This window comes from Dipodomys spectabilis, unplaced genomic scaffold (assembly GCF_019054845.1).
Source record: "Dipodomys spectabilis isolate Male_0828 unplaced genomic scaffold, ASM1905484v1 ptg000043l, whole genome shotgun sequence".
In the NCBI taxonomy this organism is placed as follows: Eukaryota; Metazoa; Chordata; class Mammalia; order Rodentia; family Heteromyidae; genus Dipodomys; species Dipodomys spectabilis.
The window spans coordinates 24,181,411-24,198,226 of NW_024870720.1; the positions used below are offsets into that span (position 1 = coordinate 24,181,411).

The 16,816-nt window shown below is 36.4% G+C and overlaps 1 protein-coding gene across 2 annotated transcripts in view; it reads right to left on the bottom strand.

The window, feature by feature from the left end:
* Nucleotides 1-794: 794 nt before the first annotated feature.
* Nucleotides 795-16,816, bottom strand: part of Cenpc (centromere protein C) — a 48,796-nt gene continuing 32,774 nt past the window's right edge. Inside the window, exons 13-19 of one of the 2 annotated variants that reach the window (XM_042678315.1) lie at nt 10,621-10,680; nt 8,886-8,990; nt 7,824-7,952; nt 7,119-7,214; nt 5,343-5,497; nt 3,735-3,825; nt 795-1,074 (exon numbers count right to left, since the gene is read on the bottom strand). In XM_042678315.1, the coding sequence (XP_042534249.1) occupies nt 1,004-1,074; nt 3,735-3,825; nt 5,343-5,497; nt 7,119-7,214; nt 7,824-7,952; nt 8,886-8,990; nt 10,621-10,680 (707 nt within the window). In that variant the 3' untranslated portion in view covers nt 795-1,003. The remainder of the gene's footprint in view (nt 1,075-3,734; nt 3,826-5,342; nt 5,498-7,118; nt 7,215-7,823; nt 7,953-8,885; nt 8,991-10,620; nt 10,681-16,816) is intronic. The other variant, XM_042678316.1, reaches the window with a different exon arrangement.

Consider the following 16,816-nt stretch of genomic DNA (forward strand, 5'->3'; position numbering starts at 1 on the left):
ATTTTCTAGTTAAAAAAACTAATATAGCCGGATGCCGGTGGCTCACGGCTATAATCCTAGCTACTCAGGAGGCTGAGATCTGAGGATCACAGTTCAAAGCCAGCCCAGGCAGGAAAGTGTGTGAGACTCTTATCTCCCAATAAACCACTAGAAAACCAGACATGATGCTCTGGCTCAAGTGGTAGAGTGCTCACCTTGAACTGAAGAGCATAGGGACAGCACCCAACCCCAAAGTTCAAGCCTCACGACCAAAACAAAAACTATATAATATAAATATAGACAATATAACCAGACAATACAATACATGAACAGAAATCACGTCAATATCATATCACTACAGAAATCTTCATTAGAATAAATTAGTCAGCATGGGCAGGGATTGAAGGGTTATAGTTACAAACCAAGGAATGCCAAAGACTGCCAGCAAGCCAACAGAAATTAGAAAGAAAGAAGAAAGTTATCCTCTACAGGTTATCCTCTAAGACAACACTACCATGATGACATCTTGCTTTGAGACAAAACAATTTAAGTCATGAGTGGTGTTTTGTCAACTAAGTCCTAGGAAACTAATACAGACAGTCACTATATGCAGTTTTCTATTATTAGATTATTTAATTATCAATGGTCTTATATTTGGAATGGTTCTAAATGAACAGACAATTTCTTCTGGCAAGGATGTGTTCTATATTCACTGTGCGGATGATTTCATATTCCTTCTATGTTATTAAAATAGTACATCAACAGGGACATCACTACAGGCAATGTGGGTATTCATGGAAAAATTAGAAGGTACATATGGCAGTATGAAATGTTTACTAAAAATATGAAATGTTTAATCCAAATTTACATAAACTGAATAAAATTTTTATTTTAAAATGACAATTACAAAAACATCCCAATTATACAGTTATTTCATATATACGTATATACATTTATATATACACATGTGTGTAATATGTACATAATATATTTACACACACAAACACATTTAAACTTTGCCTTTTCATCTCTTTATTTGAGTAAAAAGAAGAACACTTTCTTCATTCAGGAGGTTTTTGATGTTGTAATAATTACCTAAAAGTGAAGCAATAAGAAAAAAAATTATTTCCATCTCCATAGGAGTCCAAGCATTCCATCACCATCTGAACACTGCAGAATGTAACAGAAAAACAATTCATCTAACTCTAAATCATTTCATTCAGTTCCATAAATTGGAAGATCTAAGTGTTAACCATTACCTCTTAATTTAGATAAAGCCTGAAAGAATATAAATTTCTCACCATTCTGTAGCAAATGTAGAAATAAATTAGACATGGTGCAAGAAAACCTCTGCCTGCAAGCAATCATCATGAGGTTTCCCTGAACTAGATCTATACATACATAAGGAAGTATAAAAAGTACAATGTTAAGTAAAACACAGATTTCAAAATTTTTTAAAGGCAAAACCTGTTCTTAACACTAAATTAGTTTCTATAACAGCAAAAGTGAAATGGACGGGGTCATTTGAGACGGTGATTACCATTACTTTGACTTTCCATGTATTAGAAATAACTACACATTATAATTAACTGAATTAATAAATATTAACAAACAACACTGTTAATACATAAGAAGTACATAAAAAGTGTTTCCTGGCATCAAAATGTAAGCTCTACAGGGATATTCTTCCCAAGCTCTTAGAGAATGGTGTAGCTATAAAAAAGAACTTATAAAGTAGTATGGAGGTTCCTCAAAAGACTCCACACAGAGTTCCCCTATGACCCAGCAATCCCACTTTTGGGCATTTACCCAAATTTCACAAACAAGACCACACTAAAGCTACCTGCACGACTAGGTTTATTGCAGCATTATTTACCATAGCTAAGATATGGAACCAACCCAGATGCCCCTCAGTAGATGAATGGATCAAGAAGATGTGGTATATATACACAATAGGATTCTATGCCTCCATCAGAAAGAATGACATTGCCCCATTTGTTAGGAAATGGAAAGACTTGGAAAAAATTATACTAAGTGAAGTAAGCCAGGCTGAAAGAAACATAGGTCCCATGGTTTCCCTTATTTGCAAAAACTAGTATATGACTGAGTCAAGCAGAAAAGGTCAGTTAAGTTGATGTTAGGGAAATGAACCGTTAGGGAAATGAACCCTAAGATATGTATTCAAATGTTTTTTTCTTTCATGCGATTGTTTCTAACACAATTATAAGATTATTTCTTTGTTGCTTTGTATGTCCCTCCCCCACGGTATAACCCCTGCTTTCACTCTATTAGATGTTGTTATAATTTGTGGAGGGGAAGGGAAAAAACAAAGGGATACAGGTGGACCCATTGCAACAATGAGATGTACAAGTTGTTATGTCGAAAACGAACTTTACAACTTTGGTGGGGGGGGGGGGGGGGAGGGTTGGGTGGGGGAGTGGGGGGAGGAGGGGAAGGGATGCGAAGGGGAAACAAAGGAGGAGGCTACAATGCTTGATAAGAAATGTACTCATTATCTTGCCCATGTAATTGTAACCCCTCTGTACAGTATTTTCACAATAAAAAAAAAGAACTTATAATTTGTTGGATGAATAAAAAAAGAAATGGGTCAATTAAAATACTCATACCCAATGATTGTGTTGTACAGAAGTACACTGATCTGTTTAAAATAAACCACTAAAAGCAGGCTATATACATGTCTTAGAGATAACAGAATAGTTTTTTCCCTATCCTAGAATGTGACATACTTTCTATTTAATATGTTCATATCCAACAATAATTCTTATTAAATTTAATGTATATTGGTGGTTCATACATGTCATCCTAGCTACTTGGGAGGCTCACAGTTCAAGGACAGCTCGGGCAGAAAATTTTGTGGGGCTTCTTCTCAAGCAGGGGCCACCAGGTCCAGTGGCATGCACTTGTTATCCCAACTAACATCATTATCCTAGCCTAAAATGGGTTGACTGAAGCCCAGGCACTGCCTAAATGGGTTGATTGAAGCCCAGGCACTAGAATGGACAAGATACAAAACTCTGTATATCAAAACTATAGCATAAAAAGGCTGAACGCAGAGGTCAGAGGTAAGAGTGCCTGCATAGCAAGCACAAAGCCTTAAGTTTAAAACCTAGCACTGGTTTTAGAATGCTTGCCTAGCATGCATGAAACCCAGGGTTCAATTCCTCAGTGCCACATCAACAGAAAAAGCTGGAAGTAGTGCTGTTGCTCAAGTGGAAGAGTGCTAGTCTTGAGCCAAAGCAGCTCAGGGAGTGCCCAAGCCCTGAGTATAAGCCCCAGGATTGGTTTAAAAAAAAAAAAAAAAACAACTAGCACTGTCCCAAAAAAAAGTCAGGTTCAAAAACACTATACATTTATCAAATGGTAAAATAAAAATATGTACCCAACTACTTTGACAGTACTTCTCCCTGCCTCCCCCATTCCAGGGGTTGAACTCAGGGTCATTCAAGTTCTTGTGCTTGCTCAGCTGGCATACTCTACCACTACAGGCAAGCCTTCAGCCCTGCTTTTTGCTGTTTTAAAAATGGAAGTCTTTCAGACTTTTCTGCCCAGACTGGCTGCAAAATGTGATCTCCTGTCTCACAGCCTTGTGAGTAACTAGGATTATAAGTGTGACCCACTGATGTCTGGCTAGTACTTCATTTTGTCCATTGTGGCTTCTTTAGTTTTCATGGTGTACATAAGCAACAAATATATATTTAAACTACATGAAATAAAATGTCTTTTGTTATTCTTACCTGAAGGAACATAAAATGAATCCCCAGTAGTTATTCTGTAAGGTGTTTCATGTAAGGTACACAAAAGATCACCAAAACTGACATAAAAAACCTACAAAATACATTAAATCACAATAATGACATTTCAGATTTCCTTACAGGAAATACAATATGCAGAATAATAACTCTCTTTGGATGACTCTCAAATCTTCAGAACCTATTTTGTTGACTTCATCCTTTCAGATTCCTAAGAGATTGCATATTAAACAATATTCCTGGGGCTGGGAAGTAGTGGTAGAGCGCTTGCCTTGCATGCCTGAGGCCCTGGGTTTGATTCCTCAGCACCACATAAGCAAAAAGAAAAAAGCCGGAAGTGGTGCTGTGGCTCAAGTGGTAGAGCGCTAGACTTGAGCTGAAGAGCTGAGGGACAGCGCCCAGGCCCAGAGTTCAGGCCCCACGACCAGACCCAAAAAAAAAAAAATATATATATATACATATATCCCTTAGCTATAATTTTTTTAAGTATGTTTTTTAAATGAAGGCACATTAGATACCTTAAAATTCTACAATTTTCATGTTCAGAATACAAGATTACACACATACACCCAAGATCAATGTTGCATGGATATGTCTCCAATGAGGAACAAAGGTGACTTTGAGTCTATTGCTAACCAGTTAAAAGACAATGTTGCTGTAATATTATCAGTACTTTGTGGTACTGAGGACTAAAACCAGAGCCTTATGATGGTTTAGTAAGCATTCCACCACTTGAACTATGCTCAAAGCCCTTTTGTTTCTAATATACTGTCTCCTCTTGCTAACTTTGCCCAGGTTGGCTTCAAACTCCAGATCTTTCTTCCTCTGCCTCCCAATTTATTAATAGGCACATACTACTGGTCCCTACTTAAAGAATTTTTGATGTCTTTTAATTTTGGCTTCTCAAATGCATGATCAGAGAAATATGATTAGACAATCTCTATAATGCTCTCCAGTTCTGAAATTCCAATGATTTGGAAATTTATAATCTAAAATCCTTTAAGTAAAGATCATGCCTTAAATCCCATAACCTAAGGTTATAGTGTAATACACAGAACTAGTATCTTTTTTTGTATCTAATAACTTTTTTTTATTACCTTTAAGTAGTTAAGTAGTTGAGTTGTCATTTAACAAGGCAGTTTATGAATATATCTTGATCAATGTCATTCCTTTCAATAATCTAGTATTTTTAAATAACCTTTCGCTAATTGACTCCAAAGAGTCAGTTAGATATTTTTTTTAAAAATTCTGTGCAATAACAGGATTCAGAGTAATATGACATCATAACGAAGAAAATAACACTTTAATGCCTCATCAAATTCAATAATTCACAAGTATACCTATAAAAAACAAGAAGCGGACAAAATCACGCCTGTAATCCTAGCTACCCAGGAGGCTGAGATCTGAAGATCACAGTTCAAAGGAAGCCCAGGCAAAAAAGACCTAGTGAGATTCTTGTCTACAATTAACCACACAAAAACCAGGAGTGGCACTATGGCCTTGAACACAAAAAGGCTCAGGGACAGCACCCAGGTCCTGAATTCTAACCTTGCAACCAACAAAAATTAAAGAATATTTAAAAAAATAACTCACCAATATATCTTGGCCAACATGCTGCTTTCCCTTTTCTTCACAGGGTCCTAGTATCAATTTCCCAGTAGAAAAAAATGGTGTATCCAATGTTTTATATACTCTCAACTCACCATGCTCAATAAAAAACTGGTATGTATCTCGGAGCCTTATAAGATCTAGGGGAAAAACAGTAATGCAAAGCAATAACAATGATGTTGATTAATATTATACATACGTTTTTTACAATAAAGTTATTTCTAGATATAAAACTTGCCTTACATAAATAAACATTGTTACCATTGATGACCTTTTATTCTGAAGCTGAAATACCAGAGGTCAAATTTCACACACAGCATAACTGAAGGCAAGTGAATTACATACCCAGGCATACAACTGTGCTTATGTGCTACCCTTCTCTTTTTTATCCCTTCCTCCCTTCCTCTGTACTTCAATTTCCCTTTCTGTAAAAAACGAATAATCGTTAAGCTACGTTAACCAGCTGCTGTGAACATCAGAGTTAATGTTTAAACTATTTAAAACAATGTCTGGCTCAAAGTAGGCACTGTTAGTTTTAGCATCATAATAATGGAATTATTGTTCTTTCTATTAAAGCTAAAATGGAAAATAAGTTGAAATACAAAAAAGAGTATATTTTTAAATAGTATAGCCTATAATACAAATAGCTCATCATCATGAAAATAAGTAATTAAATAAGTCTTCATTTAATCAATTTAAGACTATACTTGTTCACTATTTTACTTTCAAAAAATTCCCAATGACTGGCAAACCATTCCAGTCCTTATAATTAACACATTATTTAATTATCAGCTTTGTTTAATCATCAGCTTCTGCCAAAATAATAACTTAAGATGTAAAGTGAAACCTATTTCAAAACCAAAATTCTAAAAGGAAATATCATTGCTACCATTGTGTTTGACCTATTCATACTCTGACTTAGGATAAATAATCCTTTTTACTAACAGGCACAGTCCTAACAATTGATGAGATATTTTACCTATTTACTGTATGTAAATATTGACTGGTAAATAGACAAGTCCCTATGTCCTAAGCCTCTACCCATCTATAATCTACCACTTGGGATCTTGATCTATGGGCATCCCAGAAACTAAGCAAGAGGCTTCTAGGATTTCTGCCCGGCTTACTAATTGAGGCTGATATTGGTATAGCTAACTGATGTCCTTGATGGTCACCCTCACAAAGGATTTGTCTTCAGTACTATGATAGATCCACAGATTCAAAAAAATGCCTGGCTCTGCCACAATCCATGCCTGGCCCCATAATGAGTATATCCTGGGGTCTTCGAACTAACTTGATATTTTTATCCATGAACAACTCCTGTTCTCATATTATTTTCTAGTAAAAAAAAAAAAAGACCCAGACTCTGTTGGGTAAGGGGTAATACTTATTCTTTGGCTGTCCTGCTATTTGAACTCAAGGCTTTGTGCACGCTAAAATAGCACTATATCATTTGAGCCACACTCCCAGAACTTTTCTTCCCCAGGCCAGCTCTTAGCCTTCCAAATAGCTAGGAGTTCACAAATGAGCCATCAGTGCCTAGCTAAGATAATCTTCCTGATTGCAATGTTAACACCTGCAGTCTAGAGAACAGTAAGTCCCTGATAGAATGATATCCATATTTCTCCACAGTTCTTCTCATATAGGATGCTTATTGGAATTAAGCCATCAGTGCTAAAACAGTGAAGAAAGTAGGCATATGAATCATAAAGTCACCAGTTTGTTATCATTAAAAATCTTCCATATCATTCTTGAATTTACCCATATGAATAATCTCTCTTGTTTCTGGATCCTTTACTTCTGTTGGCTGCAAAGGATCTCCTACAGGTATATCCAAAGTTACTTTAACTTGATTTTCTGTGAAAGAGATACCATTAAAATATAAACTTACTTAAAATTCTTCTCAGTTATATTTAAAAAGTCCAATACAAAATACAGTTAGAGAAGTTATGCAAGAAAACTGACAGAGATCACTTTTTGTTTATAAACAGTCACTCTAATACACAAAAATTCAAAAACATTCAAAAAACATCCCACAATGATTTAATATAGAAGCACATATCTGAAACTTCCTATTTTTCTGTAAACCAATATAACATATGAACTCAAATGCTTATTTCATGAACAATCTAAATGGAATTTTACATACTGTGAAAAACAGAATTACACAATAAACTTTAGAAAAAAATTATTAAAATGTCTACTGTAACCATAGTATGGGTATGGAAAAAGAAAGTTCCATTTTGACTGTGTAATTTACTCAAGAGAAAATGTTTAAGAACATGCCATTAATGACACTTTTCTAAGAATAAAATTAGCTTACTTTAAAAACTTGACAAAAAAGTTGGACTTTTACTTAATTATATCAGAAATTCTTAAACAAAAATCTCAAATTTTGCAGTTTCTTCCCAAAGTATTGTTTTTTAAAATAAAATATAAAAGTTACTTTTAAGAATAAGTTCATACTTCTTTCATTGCTGTCAAGACAGATCCTTTTCCTATTAGTTATTTTGTTCACTTTGCCCACATTTTCTTTTGCTTTCCTTTTAGATGATACTATGTCTGGGGATAGTATTCCACCAATCACAAATCCTCCTGAAATTCAACAACAAAGAAGGTAAAAAATATCAAGCAAAAAAACTTGAAACAAAACTCTTTAAGTATGTTCCATTTCCAGGAAAGTTGGTATTTCTAGATTCTATAGCAAATAGCTCAATTTCGAACACAATACTAACCAGTTTTACTGTGTCTCTACTACTCTAAAAGTCTAGACACATTGATAAAATATGACTAAATAATTACTTACTTGAAATCAATAGTTTTCAGTGAAGTTGGTTAAAATAAAAAAAGCAGAAGCCAATAATGACTTAGTAGTAGGATATATATGTGTGTCCTCTGAAGTCTACTCACGAAAAAGAATTTTAAGATAACACTATAGTTTATTGCCTAATTGCTACTACTTTGTAGAAAAATATTAGAGAATGGTTGATAAATATAATTATGGAAAATACTTCAACTTAACCAGCTATTATATTCTTGTTCTAATCTAATGTTTCATTTGATGTAACTAGAAACCTTGTCAGAAAATAATAAAACACAACAAAGCGTACAATCAACTAGGTACCAAAGAGATTTTTTTTTTTAAATGATCACCTCTGCAGTAATCAGGTAAATCTGGATCCTAACCTACTCTTATCCTGTTTTTGGAAGGTAATGATTAAATGAGGTAATGTAAATATATAGGACAGTACCTGGTACATGAGTTATAGACCTAGTACATGTGTTATAGAACTTTTTAGTTTTTTTTTTTCTTCTTTTGGTGCCAGCTCTCAGCTTTTTCTCTCATAGCTGGCACTTTATTACTTGAACCACACATCTACTTCCAGCTTTTAACTGTTTAATTGGAGATAAAAGTCTCAAGCATTTATTTATTGGGCTGTTCTCAAATCTTGGTCTCCTGAGGATTATAGGCCTGAGCAACAGAGTGGTGCAAGGCTTAGTTTTCTATACCGTAAGGTAAAACTTCACCTGATGGTCTCTCATGATAATCTACTCGCTCCCCTCGCCAGTATTCCAAAGGTCTCAAACGTATTCTCTTGGTCCTTCGAACATTTGGTGTATGGGAAGGTAATACTGAAAAAGATTTTAGATAAAATGTAAATATTTAGTGAAGAGGATTGTTTAGTCATGGGATTCATATTATCTTTTAAATCATAAACGCTTCTAGAAAAAAAGCTAGAAAAACAAAATTTTAAGATATGATTTTGCAGATACAGAAAGAAGAGCCAATGCAAAATCAGGCTTCTAAGTGGGTCAAGACATATAACCTTGCTAATTCCCAGGGCTAACAATGTGGAAGACACTCATCTTCATCTAAACAATGCAAACCTGCATATATGAAATACTTTTTCATTATACTGTCAAATTCCTATATCCTTTTATGCTGTGTGTCCTAATGATTTCTAATTCTGAGAGCTCTCCATTATAATTATATTGTTTTAGTGAGTATCTTCTTGCTTTTTCAATTTATTTTTCTTTATTCATAGTCAGTTGCTAGGTTATTTGGCACACACAACTTTTATTTTTCTATCTTAATCATAAATGACTATCATTAAGTCCTTAACAACTTCAGCTTTAACCTTAATCAAGTTTTGTGTATGTGTGTGTATGGTGGTCCTAGGACTTGAACTTAGGGCCTGGGTACTATCTCTGAGTTTTTGTGCTCAAGACTAGCATTCTACCACTTGACTCACAACTTTACTTCTGGTTTTTGTTTTTTGGTGATTAGTTGGAAATAAAGAGTCTTCATGGACTTCTGTGGCCAGGCCTGGCTTTGAACCTTGGTCCTAGAATCTCAGCCTCCTGAGTAGCTAGGATTATAGGCATGAGCCTATAGGCACTCTGCCTAACCTTAATCAGTTTTAACTTTAAATTCTAATTTGTCTAAAACTTTCTAACATTTACCTTTCTGTTTACTAATTCTTCCATAATCTTTTATTTTATACCTACACTTTCATAAACTCCTTTCCTTTCCCATTCTTCCTCCCTCCCCTCTTCTCCCTCCTGCTATTTCTCCCTCCCTCCCTTCCTTCTCTTCCTTCTTCTTCCTCTCCTTGCCCTCCAAGAAACTGGTTCTTACTCTTCCTATTTGGTAACTTTCAGGCAACTTTTACCATAATTCTCTTTTGTCCTAACTTCCGCCCTCAAGACAGCAAGTTATTTTAAAAAGTAGTATGGATTCCAAACTAGTACTATGAAAATCCTTAAACAATTAATGTTTTCCAATTTAAATCAGCTTTATGTGGTAGACATATTATTCTCAAGGTAATGAGTGCCGTTATACAATCACCTCTCTAGAATGCAGCTGGTGACTGTGACTTGCCCCACCTACCAAAATAAACAAATGCTGGGATGTAGCTCAGTGATAAAACACCGGACTACGGGCTGGGAAGGTGGCTCAGTGGTAGAGCGCTTGCCTTGCATGCATGAGGCCCTGGGTTCGATTCCTCAGAACCTCATAAGAAAAAAGCCGGAAGTGGCACTGTGGCTCAACTAGTAGAGCGTTAGCCTTGAGCTAAAGAGCTGAGGGACAGCGCCCAGGCCCAGAGTTCAGGCCCCATGACCGGACCCCCAAAAAAAAACAAACACCGGACTAACATGCACAAAGCCCTGGGTTCAACCTACACCACTGCAATTTTTTTTTTTTTAGTTGAGACTTAGTAGCATTCCATTCTTCAGTGGAAATAATATACAAAAGACTTACCTAATTTATGATGTAATTTCTTATCTGGTGCTACTTTAGATCTTTTTACTGGTGAACCATCTGTAGAATGCAAATGATAATGTTATAACTAATGCCTTCATATTCCATATTGACCTACATTCACTTAAATTCCATGTTGACTTGGCCAAGTAAAGTGTATTTTAAGCAAAACTTGACAGGACAATACATTTTACTGCTTTTCTCTTTTTCATTGTAAAGGAAGGAAAACTAAGAAAAAACAATATAGTAATATAACATTTCTCTAGTTTTTTTTTTTTTGGGGGGGCGGGGGGTCCAGTCGTGGAGCCTGAACTCTGGGCCTGGGTGCTGTCCCTCAGCTCTTCAGCTCAAGGCTAGCGCTCTACCACTTGAACCACAGCGCCACTTCCGGCTTTTTTCTTTTTGCTTGTGTGGTGCTGAGGAATCCAACCCAGGGCCTCATGCATGCAAGGCAAGTGCTCTACCACTGAGCCACCTTCCCAGCCCCGACATTTCTCTAGTTTTTGACACAATGAATAAACTTAAATAACATTACCAGTTAAATATAACAAACACAATTTTTCTATTGTTCACTAACAGGAGAAATAAATCACTGATGAATTCTGTAGAATTAATGTAACCTATGATCCACTCAAAAATATAAGTGTAAACTTAATTGTTCAGACATTCAGCTTTAATTGTGGTGAAGGATTTAAAAATAGCAGTCCTCAGTTCCCTTTCTATGAAGAATTCTTCCCTATCATGAAACAATGTTTCACCAGATACTGGTGGCTCTTGCCAGTAATCCTAGTTAATCAAAAAGCTGAGATTTGAGGATCTAGGTTCAAAGTCAATCCAGGCAGGAAAGACTAAGAAATTCTTATCTCTTATTTCCCAGCAAGAAGGCAGAAGTAGATCTAGGGAAGGCGAGGAGAGGAGGAGGGGAGGGGAGAACAGGGAATATCTCCTGCCTGTAGTAACTTGCAATGCAACAAAATGACTTCCTAGGATTTGGAAGGCTAGCAGGTTCCACTAGGGAATCTCACTTTGGGGGAGACAACAATGATACAAAGATTAACCATCTGAGATTGTCATGCTGTGAGAAAACCAAAGATGGTCATGAGTAAAAGCCATGTATAAATGAGATTCTGAACTTGCCCTATGCTTTCCTGTCATTCTAGATGAGTACCAAAAACAAAATTGAGAAAGTCATTTTAGATGTCTAGCCCAGCTGAACTTCTGTATGACTGCACTCAAAAGCTTGTAGCCAACTATAAAACCATGAAAACACCATTAAGGACTATCTAGTAAAACCAACTTGACAGAACCACACAATCAACAACTGTCCAAAGACCCTGAATTTAGGGTTGTTATGCCATGATACATAACTGGAACATTTCATGCTGTATAAAATATGCATATTTTACTGAAAAGTAAGTCAAAGCTTTTATTCTATTCTCAGGTGCGACATAGAAGAAAATTTTTCAATAGCAGTGGCCCTTGGAGGCAGTTGGTGGTAACATAGAAGAAATTGAACAAATAAGCAATTGTTCTGGGAATTTGGGATTTGTACTGGAATTATGGGAATCAAGTTTCTCACTACTTGAGAAGAATTTTATTTTTTTAAAAAGTAGGGGAGAAGTCTATGTTGGAATGGTATTATTTTAAATTCATGGATTCTAAATAGAAATAATGATATGTATTCCCAAGTTACTGTGTGTGTGTCTGTGTATGTGTGTGTGTGTGTGTGTCTGTCTGTCTGTCTGTCTGTCTGTCTGTCTGTCTGTCTGTCTATCTGTATTTCTTATCTAGGTTCACTGAAAAAGCAAAGAAGCAGATAGCAACCAATACTCAGATCTGGGATTCTAGATGGCATTTACTTTAAAAAGAAATAGGTTCCTTCAAAGAAATAACTAATTCCAAAGCTAGTCAGGGAGAAAAGCCCACAATATCTTATGTGATTTTTCCCACCATCACGCCCCTGCTCCCCGAAAAAGTAGACAGCATTCAAGAATGATAGAAATATGACCAAAAAACTCACCAAGACCAGATGAAAGAACACCGCCTGCATATACCTGGCATAACATGAGTGTTAGAATAAATGATAGTTTAACATTAAAACCCCATCAAATAAAAGAAAAAACCAGTAGTCCACACTGATGTAAATAAATGGGGTCAAAAATTTCTTACAAGCCAGGTGCTGGTGCCTCATGCCTGTAATCCTAGCTACTCAGGAGGCTGAGATATGAAGATTGTGGTTAAAATCCAGCCCAGGCAGGAAACTCTGTGAGACTCCTATCTCCAATTTAATTACCAGAAAATCAGAAGTAATACTGTGGTTCAAGTGGTAGAGTGCTCACCTTGAGCTGAAGAGTTCAGGGACAGCACTCAGGCCCAGAGTTCAAGCCCCACAACCGACACACACACACACACACACACACATACAGTAGGCAACCAAGTAATTAATGAAGTAAAAGTGAATAAAATATGGATCCTATGGCTTATAAATGGAAGGGTAAAATGTTGTTCTCCCTATTGTATAACCCATTGTCACTGTATTTGATTCTGCTGTCCTACATCTTGTATATACATTTTTCTAACTTGGGGAGGGGAAAGGAAAGAACAAAATGCTGAAACAAGGATACAGGTAGACCAATTGTAAGAATGAGACGTACAAGACACTATATTGAAAACGAACTTTACAACTTGGGGGGAGGGGAGAGTACGGGAAAAACAAAGGATGGGGGTAACAATGCTCGATAGGAAATGTACTTATTACCTTACTCATGTAACTGTAACCCATCTGTACAACAACTTTATAATAAAAAAATTTAAATAAAAAATAAAAAGAGCCGGGCGCCAGTGGCTCACGGCTGTAATCCTAGCTACTTAAGAGGCTGAGATCTGAGGATCGCAGTTCAAAGCCAGCCCAGGCAGGAAAGTCCATGAAACTCTTATCTCTAATAAACCACTCAGAAAACCAGAAGTGGCACTGTGGCTCAAGTGATAAGAGTGCTCGCCTTGAACTGAAGAGTTGAAGGAGAGCGCCCAAGCCCAGAGTTCAAGTCCCACAACCGACCAAAAAAAAAAAAAAGAAACCAGTAGTCCACACTGATGTAAATGGGGTCAAAAATATTTCTTACAGTAGGCAGGCAACCAAGTAGTTAATGAAGTAAAAGTGAATATGGATCCTATGGTTGATAAATAAAAGGGTAAAATAGGATAGGATATAGAAACATCAAAATATCACTCCACAAAGAAAAAAGGAACACATATTACAGAAGTGAAAAACTTGGCAGACAGTAACTTGAGACTAGATTAAAACCATCAGAAGTAGATCAGTTAACACCATACCACCTCTCCCACTGTGATGCACAAAGAAAAGAATCATTCTTTAATACTCCTGTCAAATACTTTTGTCATTGCTTTGATCATGAAGAAACATCAGAGATACTCAGGTTGAAGATCACCCTAAAGAATGAAAGCCTATATTCTTCAAAAATGTCAAGGTTAGGTTAGAAAAAGGCTACAGAACAATTCCAAGACAAAGAAAACTAAGAGACATAGCAATTTAAATGCAATCCATGATTCAGGACTGGATTGTAAACCACAGGGAAGTTTGGATAGGCTGCTGCTAAAATTTAAATGAAAACAAAATGATTAACAGTGTTGTATTAATGTTCATTTCTCATCTAAAGAGAATAGTTCTGAACTCCAGAATATTCAAGAATAATAGTTCATCACGTACGCAGCTGCTCTCACAAACAGTTCACAGACAATAATATGTAAACATATAGAGACATATGTAAACATAGAAGAGACAAGGCTCTACCACTGAGCCACCTTCCCAGCCCACAATTCTTGAACATTGTTACCCCATCCCTACTTTTCTCCCGCTTTCCCTCCTCCCTGACTCATCCCGCTCCCATTCCCACCACAAGTTGTAAAGCTCATTTCCAACATAGTGTCTTGGGAGTATCACTGTTGCAATGGTTCACCCTTTGTCCTTTGTCTCACCATTTCTGTGATTTCCCTTCCCTTCCCCAAACCAGATAACCTTATAAACAAGACAAAGGGTACCTAAATCAAAATCAGTGACAACAGGGTATAAACCAAAGGGGGAAATAACTGCAAACAGTACACTTTAAAATTACAATGTTAATTTTTGGGCTTGCTTTTGACCTTCCCAATGGGGCACTATTTCATCAGCAGCATGGTTCTCTAACTCATCTTGTCTGTGTCTGTACTGATAGTTATGAACCAGAAAGTCCTATTAATATAAATATATAAATAAGTATTGGATTCTTTTTAAAAGAATCCTTCCCTCATTTTCTCCCACTTACCCTACCCTCTCCACTCCTCTCCTCAACAAATTATAAAGTTCATTGCCAACATAGTGTCTAGTAAGTATCATTGTTGCATTAGTTTATCCTTTGTCCTGCTGTTTCTGTGATTCCCTTTCCCTTCCACAGATCAGTTATACTGTGTGATTTTTTTTTTTTGTTTCTTTTGTATGTTCTTCCCCTATAATCCCTGTTTTCACTGTATTTGATTAGGGTGCCCTGCATCTTGTATACACATTTTTTTAACTTGGGGAGGGAAAGGGAAATAACAAAATGCTGAAATAAGGATACAGGTTGACCCATTGTAGCAATGAGATGTAAAAGACTGTTGAAAATGAATTTTACAAATTCGAGGGGTGGGGGGAAGACGAGTTGGGGAGGTGATGAGGGAAAGGATGGTAGGAGAAAAACAAAAGAGGGAGTAACAATACTCGATAGGAAATGTACTTATTATCTTACTCATGTAACTGTACTCCTTCTGTACAGTATCTTTACAATAAAAAATATATTTTTAAAAATTCGAAAATAATTTAAAAAATTCCCTTTTTAAAGTTACTATGGAAAATTTATAAAAAAGTAAGCATACATTTGAATTCCAAACAATGTAATTCAAACAAGTAATACAGAGCTGGGAGAAGTGACCAATGTCTATAATCCTAGCCATCTGGTAGGCTGGAAGGATATTGGTTCAAGGCCTAGCCAAAGTATGTAAGATGTCATCTCAGCAGAAAATACTGAATATGTTGACATGTGCCTGTCAAAGCAACTACAATGAGAAGTATAAATAGGAGGATCATGACAGTGAGTTGCCAGGGGAAAAAAAAACAGACTCTATCTCAAAAGTAATCAGCAGAGCAAATGAGGCTGGAGGAATGGCTGGAGTAGAAGAGTAACTGTCTAGAAAGCTTGAGGCTCTGAGTTCTAACATTCATAAATAAATAAATTTACCCATTTACGCATGCATATATAAATATATACATGTGTACATACACACACACCCCACAGGGAAAACTCTCTACAACAGTGAAACTAAATATGAAAATACTAACAAAAGAACAAAACTACTTAAAATAACAGCCAACATTAGCTAATTACCACACACTAGGTTTATTAAGCTATGCAATTAGAATATCACAATTTTACAGATAAGCAAAGGTAATGAAGTCATAAAATTCAATGCATATTCTATAAACCTAAGAAAACTGAAGAGGAGAAGTTGGGAGGGATGGGGGAGAAGGATGAAAGGGAATATACAGATCAAGATGTATTGTGTTCATAAGCACTTTGTCGAATGGCAACTCCTTTGTACCATTACTTAAAGGTAAAAAAAAATATATTTTTTAAAAAGTAGGGCATTGTTGGATCATGCCTGTAATCCTAGATACTCAGAAGGCTGACAATGGTTTAAAGCTAGTCCAGACAGGAAGCCCATGAGATTCTTATCTTCAAATAATCACCAAAAAAGCCAGAAGTGGAGCTGTGGCTCAAGTGCTAGAGCACTAGCCCAGAGCAAAAAGAGCTGAGACAGCCAAGTGCCAGTGGCTCACGCCTATAATCCTAGCTACTCAGGAGGTTGAAATCTGAGGACCGTGGTTCAAAGGCAGCCCAGGCAGGAAAGTCCATGAGACTCTGATCTCCAATTAACCACCAGAAAACTGTAAGTGGTGGCTCAACTGGTAGAACGATCACCTTGAGCTGAACGGACAGCACCCAGACCCAGAGTTCAAGTCCCATGGACGACAAAAAAAAAAAAAAAAAAAAGCTGAGACAGCAATCAGGCCCTGAGTTCAGGCCCCAGGACTGGCGCACACGCGCGCGCACACACACACACACACACACACACACATGCATATATGTATCACATATACATACAT